This window comes from Portunus trituberculatus, chromosome 38 (genome assembly GCF_017591435.1).
Source record: "Portunus trituberculatus isolate SZX2019 chromosome 38, ASM1759143v1, whole genome shotgun sequence".
NCBI lineage: Eukaryota > Metazoa > Arthropoda > Malacostraca > Decapoda > Portunidae > Portunus > Portunus trituberculatus.
Window position 1 is genome coordinate 21,643,213 of NC_059292.1, and position 22,538 is coordinate 21,665,750.

General features: G+C 37.6%; 1 protein-coding gene across 1 annotated transcript in view; it reads left to right on the forward strand.

Annotated features, from left to right (window-relative positions):
- The window catches only part of LOC123514897 (transcription factor Sp1-like), an 85,858-nt gene that overhangs the window by 52,572 nt on the left and 10,748 nt on the right, over positions 1 to 22,538 (forward strand). Inside the window, exons 11-14 of the mRNA XM_045273154.1 lie at positions 5,154 to 5,285; positions 5,857 to 6,058; positions 7,302 to 7,389; positions 17,398 to 17,529. Of these exons, the coding sequence (XP_045129089.1) occupies positions 5,154 to 5,285; positions 5,857 to 6,058; positions 7,302 to 7,389; positions 17,398 to 17,529 (554 nt within the window). The remainder of the gene's footprint in view (positions 1 to 5,153; positions 5,286 to 5,856; positions 6,059 to 7,301; positions 7,390 to 17,397; positions 17,530 to 22,538) is intronic.

Below are 22,538 nucleotides of genomic sequence, written 5' to 3' on the forward strand. Positions count from 1 at the left end.
TCATAACGATGTTTTCCATGCCCTTGCTGGCCTAAACCCTCAGAAGGCTTATGGACCTGATGGGGTACCTCCTATTGTTCTCAAAAACTGTGCTTCCATGCTTGCACCTTGCCTGGCCAAACTCTTCCAACTTTGTCTATCTACTTCTACCTTTCCTTCCTGCTGGAAGTTTGCCTACATTCAGCCAGTTCCTAAAAAGGGTGACTGTTCTAACCCCTCAAACTACTGTCCTATAGCTTTAATCTCTTGCTTGTCTAAGGTTTTGAATCTATCCCGAATAGGAATATTCTGAAACATCTGTCACTTCACAATCGTCTGTCTGATCGCCAGTATGGCTTCCGTCAAGGTCGCTCTACTGGTGATCTTCTGGCTTTCCTTACTGAGTCTTGGTCATCCTCTTTTAGTGATTTCAGTGAAACTTTTGCTGTAGCATTAGATATATCAAAAGCTTTTGATAGAATCTGGCATAAAGCTTTGATTTCAAAACTGCCCTCCTACGGCTTCTATCCTTCTCTCTGCAACTTTATCTCAGGTTTCCTTTCCGACCGTTCTATTGCTGCTGTGGTAGACGGCCACTGTTGTTCTCCTAAATCAATTAATAGTGGTGTTCCTCAGGGTTCTGTCCTGTCACCCACTCTCTTTCTATTATTCATTAATGACCTTCTTAACCAAACTTCTTGCCGTATCCACTCCTACACTGATGATACCACCCTACATCTTTCCACGTCCTTTCAGAGACGACCAACCCTTCAGGAAGTCAACAGATCACGCAGGGACACCATTTTCTAAGATTTCCGATTGGGGCAGAGAAAATCTAGAAGTTTTCAATGCCTCAAAAAACTCAATTCCTCCATCTATCAACTCGATACAACCTTCCAGACAACTATCCCCTCTTCTTCAATGACACTCAACTGTCTCCCTCTTCCACAATGAATATCCTTGGTCTGTCCTTTGCTCATAATCTTAACTGGAAACTTCACATTTCATCTCTTGCTAAAACAGCTTCTATGAAGTTAGGTGTTCTGAGGCATCTCCACCAGTATTTCTCGCCCCTCCAACTGCTTACTTTGTATAAGGGCCTTATCTGCCCGTGTATGGAGTACTCTTCACATGTTTGGGGGTCTTCCAGTCACACAGTTTTACTAGATAGGGTGGAATCAAAAGCTTTTTGTCTCATCAACTTCCCTCCTCTGACTAACTGTCTTCAGCCTCTTTCTCACCGCCGAAATGTTGCATTTCTTTCTATCTTTTATCGCTATTTTCATGCTAACTGTTCTACTGATCTTGCTAACTGCATGCCTTCCCTCCTCCTGCGGCCTCGCTGCACAAGGCTTTCTTCTTCCTCTCATCCCTATTCTGTCCAACTCTCTATTGCAAGAGTTAACCATTACTTTCAATCATTCATCCCTTTGACTGGTAAACTCTGGAACTCCTTCCCTGCATCTGTATTTCCAAATTCTTACAACTTGTCTTCTTTTAAGAGGAGGTATCGAGGCATTTGCTCCCCCGTTTTGGCTGACGCTCTCCTACTTTTTAAAGAGCCAGCACTCAAGTGGGCCTTTTTTTTTTTTTTCCCTTGGCCGGTCCTCTTTCCTATGTAAAAAAAAAAAATGAAAATGTCTTTGTAACTTTTCTCCTGGTGTAAATCCTGTGAACCCACCAGTGGAGGGCTGTTGCTCACTAACACTTGCACTCTCACCAGATTCCTTATTTTCACCACTAATAAGCCTCTTTGGTGTCATTATACTGTAAATTTGTAAATGAAAATCTATCAACAGAATGCAGATGACTGTTGTTTTTCTCAAGACTGCAGCTGTACTAGGGATGCGCCCGTTTTCTGGTATACCAGATTACCAGTACTGCTGGTAAAACAGCAGGTATCAGAACGGGACAGTGGAGGCAGGGAGGGAGAGGACAGAGCTTTGTTACAACAATGTGTGCAGCCATTTGATTACTAGATATTTACACCGCTAATAAGCCTTTGATGTTAATGTAAATTTATAAGTGAAAAACTATAGACAGAACATGAGAATATTATTCTGACGACCGCAGTAGCACAACTGGCGGAGGGGAGGGAGAGCTTTGTTGATAACCACATGTATGGCCATTCAACTATCAGGTATTTTTTGGATTATTAAATCAAACTTTTGCATTTGAGTATTGAAAACCTCAACTATTAAGACGTTCGACTATTGAGTCTACACTGTACTTGGAGCATAATGGGGGCTAACACTGACCCCTGTGGCACTCCATGTGTTACTTTATTCCAGGATGAGTATGTATCCCTATCCTTCAAGTAATCCCTTATCCAATTGAGTAGTTTTCCTCTCAGTCCTCCTATGTTCTCCAACTTCTAAATTAATTTGCTATGTGGGACTTTATCAAAAGCCTTTTTTTATGTCTGTATCTCTGCTCTCCAGGTCTTCTACTACTACTTTTGAGTAGAAACTCACTAAATTTGACACACATGATCTTCCTGTCCTGAACCCAAATTGTCTGTTTGATGTAACTTGTTTTTCTTCCAGATCTTTGAGATAGGGGGTACCCAAAAAGTATCCCCTTTAGCCCATAAGTTCCCGTGAAAAGCCCTCATGGTATAAAAAAAAAAAAAAATGTAACCCATTTTTCTTTGATAACAATTTCATATATTTTGTCCACAACACATGTAAGTGACACTGGTCTGTAATTTAATGGCTCAGTTGATTTTTCTCCTTTGAATATTGGGATTATGTTAGCTCTCTTTCATTCCAGTGGTACTCTCTGTTTAATGAGCTGGTAATGATTTCCCAAATTGATTTTAACCATTGATCTTTACATTCCTTTAGTGCCTAGCCTGACACACCATCTGGTCACATCACTTTTCTGACATCCAAATTTCCTAGTAGTCTTCCAATTTGTTCTTTGTGCACTATGATTTCCTGCAAACCTGTACAATGTAATATCCTATTTGGTTCTGTAAAATCCTCTTCTTCAATGAAAACAGTTTTGAAACTCTAATTAATTATTTCACTCATTTCCTGTGCTGTTTGGTATGTCTTCCCTCCTTTAACTACTTTTTCTATTGTTTCCTTATTCTTCATCTTACCATTGATATACTTGTAGAAAAGCTTGGCTTCATCTTTGCTTTTCTGTACCACATCTTTCTCAAAGTTTGTTTCTTCCTCTCTTCTTACTCTAACATATTCTTTTCTGGCATCCTTATACTAGTCTGTTGCTTTCATTTCTCTGCTTTTTGAGTTTCGTCCAAACTTTATCATTTTCCCTCAGCTTCTATACATCTGCCATTGTACCAGGCTCATAATACCCTTACTCTATAGATTAGTGTACATATTTTCTCACTCCCTCGTTATACTTCTGTAAGAATAATTGATGTTTCCCCTGTACTGTCTTGCCATTCATGGTGTTCCTCTATTCTATTCCACTAAAAAATTGTGTTAACATTTCAAATTTTGCTCTTGCATAATTTAATCTCTCCTTTTTTGTAGTCCTCCGTGTATCTTAGCACTTCCCATTCTTGCATTTCTAATTCTAATGTTACATGGTCACTTCTTCCCATTTGACTCTGGTAATGAATGATAGGAGGGGTGTATGTGGGTTTATTTAGTAGTTTATCTATCTATCTATCTATCTATCTATCTATCTGTCTATCTGTCTATCTATCTATCTATCTATATATCTATCTATCTATCTATCTATATATATATATATATATATATATATATATATATATATATATATATATATATATATATATATATATATATATATATATATATATATATATATATATATATATATATATATATATATATATATATATATATATATATATATATATATATATATATATATATATATATATATATATATATATATATATATATATATATATATATATATATATATATACAGGCAACCCTCGCTTAACGAATGGGTTACATTAATAAAAAAACGTTCGTTAAGCAAATTTTCGTTAACCAATTATAACAAGTTTGACTTGTTACTTCCATTTAGATTAGAGTAAACAAAGCGAGAGTGCATCATAGTACAGTAAAAGGTTTAATGAAAGTAAAAATTATGAAGTTAAACATTTAAGCAGCTTAATTTAAGTCATTATAATGTACACTAATGTATGTATGTAAGTAACTTTATAATGTTGATGATCTTAAATTTATGAAGGGAGGGAGAGTGGAGCGGGAAATATGCTAGCCGGCAACATGTGGAATGTAAACAAAGGGCGCATCATTGTACCGCTTACAAAACTTATGTACCACATTTCAACAAGGCTTTCTATTTTATCCATTGCAGAGTCACAAGTTCAGGTGGTTCTTTTAGCTTGCAAGAAAGATACGGTCTCACCAGCCTTCTTTATAGTCTGCTGACATGAAAATAGTAGAGACAGTAGATGGACTCAAGCCATGGTGGCAATCAATGCTATTAGTTTTCTCGCCTCTCTCTCGTGTCTGTGAATAACATCCAGTTTCACTTCGAGAGTAAGAGACTTCCTGGTTTTCTTAGCAACGCTAGGCGACATTGCAGGGTGTTTTGGTAGCATGTTGAGCGAGGGAAGACGAGCTGCTGCTGGACACTGTTATTGTTTTTAATTAAGAGTGGGGAAGGGTAGGGGAGTGAGTGGTGCGCGTTTTGTCCACGAGAATCGCTGGTGTATTGAAAAGCCTGTTGACTTGCATGATACAGCAGGGCTTTCCAACTTGGAATAATTTATCTTGATAAAATTTTGTTAAAGCAAGTTTGGTATTCGTTAAACGAGCAGATGGTAGTAAAAAGAAACATTCGTTGTAGTGAAATTTCATTGTGTGAATCTTCGTTAAGTGGGGTTGCCTGTATATATATATATATATATATATATATATATATATATATATATATATATATATATATATATATATATATATATATATATATATATATATATATATATATATATATATATATATATATATATATATATATATATATATATATATATATATATAGTTTTCTTTTAGTTAATGTATATTCCTCACCTTTATCATGTATGTGTCTATTATCTGCCTCATTTAGTGCCCTAAGGATGCAGCTGGCATCTGGATGCCACGTTTTTACTGCCCTGCCTGCACATGTGCCTCTGACTGAGTGTTGTGGTGTTTCAGATGTGTTGCTGCAATGTGAGCGGTGTGACCACATGAGTACGAGCTGCGCAGGACTCAGGCAACACATGCTTATCCATTCCCAGGAGAAACCATTCCAGTGCCGCTACTGTTCCTTCACCTGCAAGACCACAGGTAAGTTTTGCATCATGGTGATAAGAAAATAATAATAATGATACTAGTAATGATAATAATAGTAACAATAATAATGATAATAATAATTCATGGTTTATTTGCCCAAAAAAAGTTCCAAATATATGTGCTTACATGTTCTAACATGACAGCTTGGCTCACAATTATTTTGAAATAGTCGCAAAATAAAAATTAAGAAAGAGTTAAAAAATCTTGCAATAGATGTTTCCCAAAGAAAAAAAATATAACAAAAAGTTAAGATCAGGATTAAGAACATGAAATATAAGTACTAACCTAAGACAGTACAAACTACTAAAAGGCTAAAATCAAGATTAAAATCATGAAATTAAAAATTTTGCCCAAACTAATATCAAGACTGACCAGAATCCATACACATTTTTGTGACCATTTAAGTTTGACTGTTTATGTCTCAAAGTTGCATTTTGCCTTGAGTGTCATGTTCAGTTGCCAGTTCTCATGACAAATTCAACAATTTTCAGATAATTTTTTTGGTGTGATGTCTCTTCCCCAGAAAATATTTGTCTCTTCTAAGACATGTTCCCTTTTTCCCCAGGCAATCTTCGGTATCATGTGCGCAACAAGCATGGGTGTGAAGTGTCAGGTCGCAAGCGTGGAGCTGGAGGGGAAGGCAGTCGTGGCCGTGGTACTGTAGGTGGCAACACTGTGGGAGGGAGGAGAGCAGGCAGACCCACCTGCTTCCGTAGTTTCAAATGTGGCGACTGTGGCAGTGGTTTTGTACGGGAAGACTCATACAGGTGATAGTGAACTGACACTCTTGAACTGACTTACCTTTCTTACATGAGGTCAAAACATTTTAGATAGATCACGCTGCCTTTTTTTACGTATCTAAAATCTTAGTTATTGCATCATCTCAGAGCATTATATGGCTCACACTTCCTTCTTTATGTGTCAAGAACCTTAGTTATTACTTCACCCTAGAACATTATATAGCATACACTTCCTTTCTTTGTGTCTGAAATCCCTGTTTTTTACATCACCCAAGAACATTATATCACACTACCTTTCTTATGTGTTAGAAATCTTAGTTGTTACATCACCTAAAGATACTGAATGATTAAGTCACATTCCCTCGTGTGTCAGGAATGCTAGTTTTTGTATCATCTCAGAACATTGTATGAGTCTCACCATCATTCTCATGTTAAGGATCATTGTTATTGCATCACTTTAGAACAATAGTTGCTGGGCACTTATTTCAAGGATGGACAAACTTTTCAGTGGAAGGGCCAAATTATAAAAAAAATCACAATTTTATAGGGCCACATTATATATCAATCCAAAAAAAAATCAATATTTAAAACACATAAAAGGAAAGGCTTTTAAAGAAAAAGCTACTCTCCCATGCATAAGCACATTTACGGGAGAAAAACAAAATGTTGGCATTGCTTGATATCTTTCTCTTTCAAATTTATTAACATTTGGAGGGCCACACGAATTCCTTTACTAGACCGCTTGCGGCCTGCAGGTTGTAGTTTGTCCACACCTGATTTATTTGTATCCACTTGTCCTGGACTATAGTTAGCAGCAAAGAGCTATATTAACTTTACAAATGATATTGACTGATGGTAAATACTTAATAGTGAGGTGCTGCCTTGTGTAAGTAAAGTCTTCTTATTTTCTTATAGTATTCTTACCTTATCTTTTCTGAGACTTTCAACATTTTCTCTATGCTTTGATAATTGACCCTAGATGAGTGACATTTTTTTTTGTAATTCCTTTGTACAATATAGGTGATTCATTTTATACAATATATTCTAAGACTTGCAGGTATCACATTAATAGAAATCATCTAAAAGCATTAAAAGTCTAATGTAAAAAAGGGGTGATTAGGAGAGTTCACCTGTTAAGTGCACTATTTCAAGTTATGGTAAACTAATTTATGTTAAAACAAAATGCACGTAAACTAAGAATCACCAGTACTTATGTTATCAAGGCTCATTGTGTTAGTGGGTCATGACAGCCTTGCTTGGCCATCCCCAGGTCACATATGCGGCAACATGAGAAGCACAGGATTGCCCAGGCGATATCCGGCAAGATGGAGCCAGACGTCTTCAGTGTTGTGGTACAGGTCAGCAGTCGTGGTGGTGGTGATGGGCAATAAGTTTTTAAATGAGATGAGTTGTGGCAAAAAATGACAGTCCAAAGAAACATATGTGTGAAATTTATTATAAATTACTTGAAACTTCCATTTTGAAATAGGTAGCATTTAGGATATCAATGGCAGTAATGTAGGTAAACTGTAGTATTAATAATAAGTCAACAGTAGATAAGCAGTGTTGGTCAAGTTGATTGTGACAAAGTTAGTTTATGTATTTACCTCACTTCAATAATTACACTTGTATGGTCATGTCTCTGTATCAACATTAGTTACATTAGTTAAACTTTTCCTTTAGTTGATGTATATTCCTTGGATCTGACACTTCTTCATTCTATTTTTCATATTTGCATCTTTATGGGGAACCTTTTTTGTGTGTGTGTGTGTATTTACCTAGTTGTAGTTTTACAGGGCTTTATGCTCATGTGGCCCCGTCTCCATATCTACACTTATCCAATTTTTCTTTAAAGCTATGCACACTCTCTGCTGACACCACTTCCTCACTCAAAATGTTCCAAGTCTCAACACATCTTTGCGAGAAACTATATTTTTAATATATCTCAGACATCTTCCCTTCCTCAGTTTTTTACTATGCGACCTTGTGCTTCGAATGTCATATTCTTCTCTCAGGATCAGTTTCTCATTATCCACTTGATCCATTCCGTTAATCAATTTATAAACTTGTATCAGATCCCCTCTTTCCCTTCTCTGTTCCAGGGTTGGTAGATCCATAGCTTTTAGTTTGTCCTCATATGACATCCCTTCAAATTCTGGAACCATTCTTGGAGCCATTTTTTGTAGTCTCTCCAGCTTCCTTATGTGTTTCTTTTTATGGGGGGGTCCATACTATTCCTGCATATTCCAATCTGGGTCTTATTATAGTACTTATCAATATCTTCATCATTTCTTTGTCCATGTAGTGAAATGCTATTCCAATATTCCTTAACAAATTATATGTCTCTCTGAAAATTCTATCAATATGGCTTACCGGTTGGTTGTTTTCTTCCATCGTCACTCCCAAGTCCTTTTCCTTTTTTACTTTCTCCAGTTCTACTCCATCTCCCATCTTATAGATTCTCACTGGTCATCTTTCACTTTTTCCCATTTCCATGACATGGCTTTTGTCCACATTGAATTCCATCTCCCATTTTTTACTCCATTGCCAGATTTTATTTAGGTCTTCCTGCAGCATTTCACAATCCTCTTTTTGCTTTATAACTGCACAGCTGCACATCTTCACATCGTTCGTAAACAGATTTATGTAGCTGTTCACTCCTTCTGGCATGTCATTTATATATATGAGAAAAAGTATTGGTGCCAATACTGACCCCTTCGGCACTCTGCTTTCTACTGCTCTCCACTTGGACTTCATATCTTTAACTACCATTCTTATTTCTTTCCCCTTCAAATAATTTTCCATCCATCTCAATGTGCTTCCTTTTAAGCCACCCTTCTCCTCTAATTTCCACAGTAACCTTGCATGTGGCACTTTATCAAACGCCTTTTTTTATATCCAAATAAATACAATCAACCCATCCCTCTCTCTCTTGTACTCTATTAGCTATTCTAGAGTAGAAACTCAGTAAATTTGTTACACACGACCGACCTTTTCTAAAACCAAATTGGCTATTTGATAATAATTTGTTGTCTTCGAGGAACTTGATCCATTGTTTCTTTATTACTCTTTCACACATCTTACATATTACACTAGTGATACCGGTCTGTAATTTAAAGGTTCTTCCTACCTTCCACTTTTATATATGGGAACCAGCTAAGCTCTTTTCCATTCTACTGGTACTGTTCCATTTTCTATTGAGCATTTTATGATGTTGTATATAGGACTTGCTAGTTCTTCCCTACATTCTTTCAGTATTCTGCTTGAGACTTCATCCGGTCCCATTGCCTTCTCTTCATCCAATTCCTTCATTAACTCTTTTATTTCAAGCTTGGTTACTTTAATCTCTTTCAAATAGACGGTCTTTCTATTACCCTGTGGCCTTTCAAATTTGGATTCCTTAGTAAAGACCTGAAATTTACTATTTAACAGTTCTGCCATACTTTTTAGGTCTTCCACCATCCCATTCTCTCCTTTTAACCTTTCTATTGTTTCTTTTTGCCTTATTTTCCCATTGATGAATCTGTAGAACAATTTCGGTTGCTCCTTACATTCTTCGACAATGTCCTTTTCATAGTTCCTCTCCTCTTCCTTCCTCACTTTAACATATTCATTTCTCGCTGTCTTGAAGTTTTCCTTATTTACTGGATTTCTATTTCTCCTCCACCTTTTCCATGCTCCATCTCTTTTCTCCTTTGCCTTGGCACACCTTGCGTTCAACCAACCTTTCTTTCCTTCTTCTTTATGTCTGTGTTTGTGTGTGTGTGTGTGTGTGTGTATTCACCTAGTTGTATTCACCTAGTTGTAATTTTACAGGGCCTGGGTATCATACTTGTGTGTCCCTGTCTCCATATCTGCACACATCTAACTTTCCTTTAAAACTATGCACACTCCTCGCTGACACCACCTCCTCACTCAAACTATTTCACGCCTCCACACATCTCTGTGGAAAACTATATTTCTTCACATCCTTCAAGCATATTCTCTTGGCTATCTTTTTACTATGCGATCTCGTAGTTCGATTTAAATTTTCTTCTCTCAACATCATTTGCTCATTATCCACTTCATTCAAACCGTTCAACAGTTTATAAACGTGTATTAAATCCCCTCTTTCTCTTCCTTGTTCCAAGGTAAGCAAATTAATTTCTTTTAATCTCTCCTCATAGGTCATTTCTGCCAGTTCCGGAACCATTTTTGTTGCCATTCTCTGCAATCTCTCCAACTTCCTTATATGCTTCTTTTTATAAGGGGACAAAACCACCCCGGCATATTCCAATCTTGGTCTAATTACCGTACTAATTAATTTCTTCATCATATCTTTATCCATATAATGAAAGGTTAATCTAATATTTCTAATCAAATTATATGTTTCTTCAAACATCTTGTCAATATGAGCCTCAAACTGCCCATGGTCTTGTATTATCACTCCCAAATCCTTTTCCTTTTCCACCTTTTTCAACACTACTTCTTCACCCATCTTATATGACCCTCTTGGCCGTCTTCCACTCTTCCCCATCTCCATTACATGACTTTTGCTCAGATTAAATTCCATCTCTCACCTCTTGCTCCACTCCCAAATCCTATCCAAATCTGCCTGTAAAATTTCACAATCTTCTTCACTTTTCACACACCTACACAACTTCGCATCATCCGCAAACAAATTAATATAACTGTTTACTCCCTCTGGCATATCATTAATATAGACAAGGAAAAGTATTGGTGCCAGCACTGAACCTTGTGGGACTCCACTCTCCACCACCAACCAGTCCGACTTTGCATCCCTTATTACCGTTCTCATCTCCCTCCATCTCAAGTAGTTTTCCATCCACTTTAACATTTTTCCCTTCAGTCCTCCATAAATCTCTAATTTCCATAGCAGTCTCATGTGAGGTACCTTGTCAAAAGCTTTTTTTAAATCCAAATATACACAGTCCATCCATCCCTCTCTCTCTTGTATTTTGTCAACCACTCTTGAATAAAAGCTCAGTAGATTTGTTACACATGACCTCCCTTTCCTAAAGCCAAATTGATGATCCGATAATAACTTATGATCCTCCAGGAACTGTATCCAACATTTCTTTATCACCCTCTCACAAATCTTACCGACCACACTTATTAAAGACACAGGTCCATAGTTAAGAGGTGTGTGTGTGTGTGTGTGTGTGTGTATTTACCTAATTGTAACATACGGGAAAAGAGCTATGCTCGTGTTGTCCCGTCTCCATATCTATTAATGTCCAGCTTTTTCTTAAAATCATGAATATTCCTTGCGTTGACCACTTCCACGTCTAAACTATTCCATGCTTCCACCCTTCTATGAGGGAAGCTATATTTTTTCACATCTCTCCTATAAGTGGCCATTTTAGTTTTTCCCATGCCCTCTCGACATTCTTTCATTCCACATACACAGATCTTCCCTATCCATTTTTCCATGCCAATCATCACTCTGTATATTGCTATCAGGTCTCCCCTTTCTCTTCTGTTTTCCAGGGTCGGAAGTTGCATTCTTTTCAGTCTGTCTTCATAAGTCAAATCTCTTAAGTCAGGCACCATTTTGTTGCAGCCCTCTGTACTTTCTCTAGTTTCCTTATGTGTTTCTTTAAGTTCGGAGCCCACTGTATTGTTGCATATTCAAGCCTCGGTCTTATCATTGCAGTAATTATTTTCTTCATCATTTCTTCATCTAAATATCTGACGCCACTCTTATGTTCCTCAATAAGTTCAATACTTCTTCAATTATTTTGTTTATATGTCTCTCTGGCGATAGGTCATTGGTAATTGTCACCCCAAGGTCTTTTCTTCATGACTGGTTTTATGTCTTCATTTCCTATCTTGTACATACTCCTGATTCTTCTTTCACTCTTGCCAAACTCTATTTTCTTGCATTTTGTCGTGTTGAACTCCATTTGCCATGTACAGCTCCATTTCCATATTCTGTCCAAGTCTTCCTGGAGTAGTTCGCAATCTTTGTCACATCTCACTTTTCTTAACAATTTTGCATCGTCTGCAAATAGGCTCACATAACTGGACACCCCATCCACCATGTCATTTATGTAGACTGCGAACATTACTGGTGCCAACACTGATCCCTGTGGAACTCCACTCTCCACCAAGCCCCATTCTGATGGTCTGTCCTTAATTATTGTTCTCATTTCTCTTCCTACCAAAAGTCTTCCATCCATTTTAGTAAACTGCCATGCACTCCTCCTACCATTTCAAGTTTCCAGATCAGTCTCCGGTGTGGTACCTTATCAAAGGCCTTTTTTAAATCCAGATATATTCCATCAGCCCAACCATCTCTTTCCTGTATTACATCTATCACCCTCGAATAGTAACATATCAGGTTTGTCGTGCATGAACGCCCTTTTCTAAAACCAAATTGACACTCACAAAGTATGTCATTTTCTCCAAGAAGTCTGTCCATCTATTCTTCACCACCCTCTCACACATCTTAGCTACCACACTTGTAAGTGACACTGGTCTATAGTTCAATGGGTCTCTCTTGTTACCTGATTTATAGATTGGGACAATGTTAGCTCTTTTCCAGTCTTGGGGCACTACACCTTCCCTTAATGAGGCATCAATTACTTCACAAACTTTTTCTGCCAGTTGCTCCTGCATTCTCTTAAAATCCATCCTGATACCCCATCAGGTCCCACAGCTTTTCTCACTTCTAAACTCCCCATCATATTCTTGATCTCCTCCACAGTTACTTGAAACTCCTTCATAATCCCTTTCTGTTCCATTACCAGTGGTTTGTCAAAAGCAGTCTCCTTTGTGAATACCTTCCGAAAGCATCCATTCATAGCCTCTGCCATTTCCTGGGATCTTCACTGCATACTCCATTTACTTCTAAACTTTCAATACTTTCTCTATTTTTGATGTTGTTGTTCACATGTCTGTAAAAAGCCTTGGTTGGTCTTTACATTTATCAATTATATCCTTTTCTTGTTTCTTTCTTTCTTCTCTTCTAATCAACACATATTCATTTCTTGCTCTTTTGTAACTTTCCCACTGCTTAATCCGTCTTTTCCTTCTCCACCTCTTCCATGCATCCTCTTTTCTTGTTCTAGCCTTTTCACATCTATCGTTAAACCAGTCCTGCTTTCCAACTTCTCTATGTTGTCTTATTGGTACAAATTTTTCTCACCTTCTTTGTATATTTTTATAAATTCCTTCCACTTTTCATTTGCTCCTTAGCACTCTTGAATTTCATCCAATTTGTCTCTTGAAAGAATTTCTTTAGGTTTCCAAAATCTGTCTTGGCATAATTCCATCTTCCCACTTTATATTCTTCATTTCTTCTAGATTTCTCTTCATCTATCACCTTGAACTCCAAAACTGCATGATCACTCTTTGCTAAAGGGCACTCCACCCTCATCTCCTCAATGACCATTGGCTCTGTACTAAAGACCAAGTCCAGTCTTGACGATGCTCCCTCTCCTCCAAACCTAGTATCTTCTTTGACCCACTGAGTTAACACATTTTCCATTGCCAGTGTCAATAGTGTATTTCCCATGTTGTCTCTGATCCTTCCATTGACCAGTCCTCCCAACACACCTCTTTACAATTAAAATCTCCCATCATTATAGTTCGTTCACAGCCACCCAACATTTCTTCCAGACATGTTCCTGTATCACTTATCATTTCTTCATATTCCTGTACTGACCATGCATTTGTCTTAGGTGGTACGTACACCACTATGTAGTGCCTCTTTTTCCTTCATTAGTTTCTGCTCTGATCTTTAGCACTTCTGCCTTTCCCATACCTTCTTTCACTTGATCCACCTTTATATCTTTTTAACCAGCAACATCACTCCTCCTCCCATCTTACCTACTCTATTTCTTTTCCAAACATTATATTTCCTTCTCCAACCATCATCAGGTCTTCTCCTCTCTCAGTTTTGTTTCAGTAAGACCCACAATATCTGGGTTCTTGTCCCTCAAGTAATCGTTGAGTTCTAAAATCCCGATATCACTCCATTTATGTTGGAATACATTACATTCCGCTCATCGTAAGTTTCTTTAGTCCTTTCTTGCTGTACTTTTCTGGGTTATGAACCACTTCCTCAGTCTCATATCCAAGATTCTCCAGAAAAACTCTTTCTTCTCCTCTTCTGTCCTCTCTTCATTTTTTCAAAGCCTCCTTTCTCAACTCATTTAACATTTCTCTTTCCTTTTCACCGAGATCTCTTCTCAACCAAATCTTCCTTGTTGTTTCCTGCTGGGCTAGCCTCCATGACTTCTCCACCAATTCATCTACATCCTTTTGTGACTTAAGTTTGATTCTTATTGGCCTCATACCTTCTCTTGTGAACTTTCCAATTCTATGGAAGTCCTCTATTTCTTGTACTAGGTCTTTTCCTCCTCCTGCACCACATTAATGATATTATTTATCACCTTTTTATGTTTTCTCTCTCTCCATTTTACTCGGTGTCTTATCCTCCTCCACACCAAATATCACCACACATCTCTTTTTGTCTACAGTTTCCCTCACCAATGTCTCATTTGATTTAATAACCTTCACCACTTTCTCAGCAATCTTCTCTTCTATGATCTGTTGATCTATAATTTCAGCAAGGCCCAAAGTTTTCTCCCCAGACTCTTTGATTTCCTTTTCCAGACTTGCAACTTTGTAATTTACCTCCTTTCTTTCCACTTCCTGACTTTTTCCATTCAGCCTGCTTCTCCATCACTTTTCCTAGAGATTCTCCACATTTTCGCAATTCACTTTAATTAGCTTAACTTCCTCTTTCAGTGCTTCATTTTCCTTCTTCATATCGGCACACTCTTTCATTACATTGTCATAACTCGTTTCCAGGCCCCATACTTTTCAAACAGTTTTCAATTTTACCTTCCAACTCCAGAATTTTCTTCACATAAGCGCTCTTCTCCATTATTCCTTGAAATCCTGTGAAGTCTGATTCATCTTTCGAGTTCACGGCCGCCATGTTGCGCAGATGTAAACAAACCAGCTGATGGCTCAAACGCAGGCTACAGTTTATATTTACCTTCCCTGGACATTATTTTGCTAATCAACAGTTAACATGACTATATGGAGACGGGACAAACATTACCAGCTCCTTTCCCACCTTGGTTACTCTTAGGCAATGGTAACTGTAGAATTAGAGATGATTGCTCTGGAGCTCAGCGACCACATCCGCCATCGACGATGTCCCGTGTGTGTGTGTGTGTGTGTGTGTGTGTTTACCTAGTTGTATTTACTTAGTTGTAGTTTTACATGGCCTGGGCTTTATGCTTGTGTGGCCCCGTCTCCATATCTACACTTATCCAATCTTACTTTAAAAGTATGCACACTCGTTGCAGACACTACTTCTTCATTTAAACTGCTCCACGTCTCATTACATCTTTGCGGGAAACTATATTTTTTAACATCTCGCAGACATCTTCCTTTTCTCAGCTTTTTACTATGCAATCTTGTGCTTCGAATGTCATATTCTTCTCTCAGGATCAGTTTCTCATTATCCACTTGGTCCATTCTGTTGATCAGTTTATAAACTTGTATCAGATCTCCTCTCTCCCTTCTTTGTTCCAGGGTTGGTAGATCCATAGCCTTTAGTCTCTCCTGATATGTCATCCCTTCAAATTCTGGAACCATTTTTGTAGCCATTTTTTGTAGTCTCTCCAACTTCCTTATGTGTTTCTTTTTATGAGGGGTCCACACTACTCCTGCATATTCCAATCTGGGTCTTATTATAGTACTTATCAATTTCTTCATCATCTTTTCATGTGTGTGTGTTTTTGTGTGTGTGTGTGTGTGTGTGTGTGTGTGTTTACTTATTTGTATTTACCTATTTGTGTATTACAGGGCCCAAGCTAAGCTCTCTGTGTCCTGTCTCCTTGTCCATTCGTGTCATATCTCTCTTTTATCTGATTGACACACCGCGTCAACGACATGACTGCTCAGTTTATTCAACTTATCAATGCTACGATGCGGGAAACTGTATTTTCTCACGTCATTTAGACAGATGTCCTTTATTAGCTTTTTTCCATGTCCTCGGAGATAATTACTTGTGGTCACCTTTATCAACTCTCTATCCAGTATGTCAATCTTGTTCACCAATTTATACATAGTTATCATGTCTCCTCTTGTTCTTCTCTCTTCTAATGTGGTCAGCCCCAGCTTCCTCAGTCTTTCCTCATAGTTCTACCTTCTTCACATTTTTCTTCACATGCTGGGGTCTTATTAAGGTACATAGTATCTTCTTCATCATTCCTTCATCTAGGTAGTGGAATGCAGGGCCAATATTTTGAAGCATGTTGTATGTTTTCCAAAAATCTTGTTAATATGTTTCTCCGGTGACAAAGTGTTTTGCACGGTTACTCCTAAGTCTTTCTTCTCATTGGTCTCTTTAATTTTCTCATCACCCAGTCTGTAATCCCAGTTTGGTCTGTATCTACTTCTTCCCATTTTCATAACATGGGTCTTGTCTATATTAAATTCCATCTGCCACTCTTTACTCCACTCATATATTTTATCAAGATCTTCCTGTAACTTGTTACAATCTTCCACATTCTTTACTCTCCTCATAATTTTAGTATCGTCCGCAAACATGTTCATGTAACTGTCAATTCCTACTGGCATATCATTAACATAAATAAAAAACATGATGGGACCCAGCACTGACCCTTGTGGAACTCCACTGGTTACCTTCTTCCACTCGGACTTCTTTCCTCTCACCACTGTTCTCATTTCTCTTCCCATTAGGTAATTTTCCATCCATTTTGCTAGTTTATCATTTACTCCTCCAGTCATCTTTAGTTTCCACATCAGTCTATTGTGTGGTACTTTATCAAAGGCCTTTCTCAAGTCCAGGTAGATAGCATCCACCCATCCCTCTCTATGTTGCAGTATGTCAGTCACTCTTGAATAAAAACATAATAAATTGGATACACACGATCTTCCTTTTCTGAAACCAAACTGCCTTTCACTCAGAATGTTTTCACTTTCTAAATACTCACTCCACTTAGCTTTAATTACTTCTTCACATACCTTGCACAATATACTGGTCAACGATACTGGTCTATAATTTAGCGGTTCCATTCTACTACCATTCTTATATATAGGCACAATGTCAGCTCTTTTCCACTCTTTCGGGACTAATCCTGTTCGTATGGAGGTTTCCACAATATCAAATACGGGGTTCAACAATTGATCCTTACATTCATTTAGCAACCTCCCAGATATGCCATCAGGCCCCATTGATTTATTAATATCCAGATTGCTTATAATTTTCCTTACGTCTTCCTTAGTAACCATGATGTCCTGTGTGTGTGTGTGTGTGTGTGTGTGTGTGTGTGTGTGTGTGTAGAATCAGTGTCAGTGACTTGGTTGTATTATTGCAGGATGAGGCACTGATGGGTGTGGACCAACCTGGAGGTGCTGATGATCCAGGAGAAGTGGCCCAGGGAGTCAGTACCTTCCACAGGATCCCTCCAGACCCACTACAGCCCAGCACACTCATTTCTCCCTCTAGTGTGAGTAGAGCAGCCAAGTTTGAAGAGAGAAATATAGAGACCTTTATATTCTGTTCTACTCTACACAATAGTTTGTCTGTATTTAAGTTAACCCCATCCAGGCGGAGGATCTATATATATGAACATTTTGAAAATGGGACCTTTTGTTGGATCATCTATATATAAATCCTTGTGCTTATTTTAGTTCACTAAGTTATAGCATGGTCTATATATAGACGATTCCTTACAAGTAACAAAATTAATTAAATAAATCATTATTTGGCATCACAAATACCCAAATACTAGTCAACATGGCCTCTCAAGGCTGGTCACCACTTGTAATTACCTAGTTGTATTGTACAGGGTTCGAGCGTGGCTCATATTGTCTTATCTCTATGTCTCCATTTATCCAATTTTTCTTTAAAGTCATGCACATTATGTGCTGTAACAACTTCATCACTCAATGCATTCCACTTTTCCACCATTCTATATGGAAAACTGTATTTTCCAATATCTCTCAGACACTGACACATCCTAATCTTCTTTACATGTCCTCTTGTCCTTCTACCTTCTTCTGTCACCAGCACCAGGTCTTCCTTGTCTATCTTTTCAATGCCATTGACTATCTTGTATATTTATTAGGTCTCCTCGTTTTCTTTTTATCTTGTAAGGTTGGTGGTCCCATTTCCTTGAGCCTTTCTTTGTATGATAGGTCCTTTAGTTTTGGCACCATCTTTGTAGCAATTTTCTGAATCCGTTCTAATGTTCTTATATAATTTTAGAGCTTAGAGACTACACCACTGCTGCACATTCTAGCTTTGGACATATCATGCTTTTATAATTTTTTTCATCATATCTTTGTCCATGAATTGAAATGCCACTCTCATATTAGTCAACATTTTATATGCTAATCCAAATATCTTGTGTGTTTTTTGGGGTTCAGATTTTTCTGTATAATCACTCCCAGATCTTTTTCCTCTTTAGTCTTCATTATTTGTTTCTTTCCCATCTGATAGTTCCATACCGGTCTTCTCTTACTCTTTCCTAGTCCCATTATGTGACATTTCTTGACATTAAACTCCAATTTCCACTTCTTACTCCACTCATCGATTTTGTTTATATCTTCCTGTAACAGCAAACAGTCCTCCTGGGTTTTGATTATTCTTAGCAACTTTGCATCATCAACAAACAAATTAATATAACTAATTACCCCATTGTGAATGTCGTTTACATAAATCTGGAACATAGTGGGGGCTAATACTGACCCTTTTGGCACTCCACTTGTTACTTTACCCCAAGATGAGTATGTGTCTCTGATCACAGTTCTCATTTCCCTATACTTCAAATAATCTCTTTTCGAGTCTAACAAAGTTCCTCGCAGTCCTCCTATATTCTCTAGTTTCCAAAGTAGTCTTCCATGAGGGACTTTATTAATTTTTCAATATCTCCTCTTGCATAATTTAATCTCTTTTTTTTGTAGTCATCTCTGCATCTTATCCCATCCTCCTCCTGTATTTGTAACTCTAATGTCACATGATCACTTCTTCCCATTGGACTAAGGTATTTTATGCTGGGAGGGGGCTCTGCCTTCTTTGTGAATACTAGGTCAAGCAACGATGGTTTCCCACCCCCTCCACAGTAGCTTGTTGACTCCTCCACCCACTGGTCCATTGTATTTACCATAGTCAATTGTAGCACTTCCTTGCTCCATTGTCTGACGTTACCCATTACTTCCATCTCTCTCCAATTAATTTTTTTACAGTTAAAGTCTCCAACTAGTAGTATTCCTCCATCTCTTCTTATCATATTATCTAAGCACTTAATCACCTCTACTTGCATATCCTTATGTTCCTCAGTTCTCCCACGTATTTGTCTTAGGTGGCACATATGTAACTGTGATTTTTCTTTTTTTCATTTCCTCTGTTTTGATTGTTACTCCTATTAATTCCACCATGCCCTCACCATATTGCACATCCTCCACACATATATTATCACAAACCACTATTTGCACTTTACTTACCTTCCCCTTTACCCTTCCTGTCTCTTCTCCAGTTATTATATTCCTCCTTTTTAAAGCTAACATGGACCTTCTCTTTTGGTTTTGTTTCAACGATGCACATTACATCTGGTCTTTTTCTTTCAAATAATCTCTAACCTCCAACATGCTGAACAACAACCCATCTATATTAGTATAAGTCACTCTTAATTTCTTGTCTACTTCTTCCATAGATACCACTTCTTTAGTCTCATATGTAGAATCCTCCAGTAGAAATTTTTTTTCTTGATCTCCATGCTTCTCTCGATTTTTTTTCCTTAGCTTAATTTTTAGTACTTTCTCCTTTCCCTTCTCATCCAAGTTCATATCTGTTTTTATCCATATATCTTTACATTTAGTATCATCGGCCAGCTTCCCTATCCTTATCATAATTTCCTCCACCGCCACCTGCAAATTCATTCTCATTTTCATAGGTCTCTTACCTGTTTCACAAAATCTTTCCAACCTAATGACTTCCTTCACCTCCTTGTCCAGCTCCTGTGTGCTGTCCTGGACCTGTTTAATAATAATTTTGGCCAATTCTTTCTCTTCACACTCTCATGAACTTGTCTTTTTTTTTCTTTCATCCCAAAAATTGAGAAACATTTCCTCTTATCCACTGTATCTCTCACTAGATCTTCTTTCTCCTTAATTACTAGTAGAAGTGTCCTTTGTTTTTCTTGAATTTGCCTCCTTACTACCTCAGGAAATTTTACATTTTCGTCATCATGTTCCTGTTTCCATGCATTTTATAATTCCTCCAGCTTGTTTTCTCCCATTCCAATTTCTGCTCTTTCCTCGATCCCATCCTGCACTTTTTTCTGTAGGCTCCTTAAGGAGTCTTCGTAGTTGTGACATGTAGCCTTTAGTATATCATTTTGTTTCTTTATCTCCTATCTCCTCCTTCATCTCTTGATTTATTTCCCTTACTTTTTCAAATTCTTCTAATCTCAATTTTAGTTATGTGTTTTCTGTTATCAGTCTGTCTTGCTTGTCCATTAAACTCGACATCATCTCCTTTATGTGTCTTATCTCTCTTTCCACGTTTATCAGCCTCCTCATATTTCCTCTTTTATCTCTAAATCCAGAAAAGTCCTTATCCATATTATCATCTGTCAATCTCCTCAGTCTAACAGGTGTTTTGATAAATCGATGATTTTTACAACATGACGTTTGTTTTTGATATCGTACGTCTGGCAGCGCCACCCAGCTCCTCCTCTCTTTCCATTTTTCCGTCTATGCCCTATCCTAATCTTATTTATTATGGAGACAGGAGAACCCTATGGCCCCCTACCCCCCTGTATGTATGTCTAAGTCAGGCCCCAACGCCTGCTGAAGTGCTTTCCCAGGAAGCTGCTTAGCAATGTCTTGTTGGTGTGGCAGCTGGGCGATGAGCGCTTTGTTGATGGTGTGTGCTTTGTTGATGGTGGATGTGCTACTCATAAGCTAATATTGGAAATTTTTGCATTTTATTCACTTTTTTTATTATTAGCCTATCATGTCAAGGAGGAAGAAGTGTACCACACACTAGCAATGTTGCCTAAAAATGAATAAGTACAAAACAAGTACATATGTAAGAAATATGAAGAAAAGTGGAAGTAGATTACATACAGGTCACAAGTCCTGGATATGAGTAACTCCAAACATTCATACAAATATATCGACATATATTATCACCAATCAAACACAAATACACATACGTATATACATTCAATTGTTTGTTAAGTTTTGCGGTAGAATCTATATATATATATATATATATATATATATATATATATATATATATATATATATATATATATATATATATATATATATATATATAGATGTCACTTGTTCAGTTTTGCGGCACAGTCTGTGTATGGATTCAACTGTTCAGTTTTGTGGCAAAGTCTATATATAGATGACAATCAGGAGTACCCATTTGCTAGAAATCTATATATAGACATATGAATGAAAGTCGGTACAGTCTATATATAGACAATTTTTTATTTGGTAGTACAGAGGAGACTCAATACTCGAACTTAATTCATTCCAGATGGCTTTTCGAGTATTAAAAAGTCTAACTATTGATACCTATAAATTAGGTAATTTGTTCTAATCTTAGCAAAACCTCAAGTTTGTAAAAATTTCAATGTATTTTTTTTTACAATTTTGATTTTTACATACCATAAGTGAAGGCTGGTGATGGATAACTTAGAAGAAGCAGGGAGAAGGGTGGGGAGGAGGAGGGAGGTAGCTGGAGGATGAGTCACCATCCATGAAAACATCGTTGTAACTTTTCTCATGGTGTGATTCCTGTGAATCCACTAGTGGAGGGCTGTGACTCACTAACACTTGCACTCTCACTAAATTCCTTATTTTCATCACTAATTGTAGATTAAACGAATACTTACCAAGTGTGAAGTTTGATCTTGACTTCATGAACATTTAACTGCATCACTGAGGTAGTAAACGAGATACTCGTATCGCCTGTTCCACATCAGTCCCTTAGAGCGTAGGTTTGAGGAAGCAGCCAGTATACACATGTGCAAACAGGCTGTAGTTCCAAACAGATCGAACAAGAGTAAAGGGATGGGCAGGGAGGGCGTTTACTACCTCAGTGATGCAGTTAAAATGTTCGTGAAATCAAGATCAAACTTCACACTTTTTAAGTATTCATTTAATCTACAATTTCACTTCACGACATTTAACTGATGTCACCGGTAGTAGATGAGAGCTTTAGAGTGGTTCCTCAAACCTACTAAGCCAGTGAAAAGGAATAAGGAAAAATAGGAGTAAAAAAAAAGCAGGAGTAACAATCTATTTCCCCCAAACAAAACCAAAGTAACAAAATGAACAAGAAAACCCACAACGGGGTAGCATGGTACACAGAATCAGAGAGCTATGAAAAAATAGCTCTCGAAAATTGTCCAAGATGGCTGATAGGTCTCTCATAGAACCTGGTAAAGGTGGATTCCCTGTACCACCCAACAGTGGAGATAATGGTGGCCAG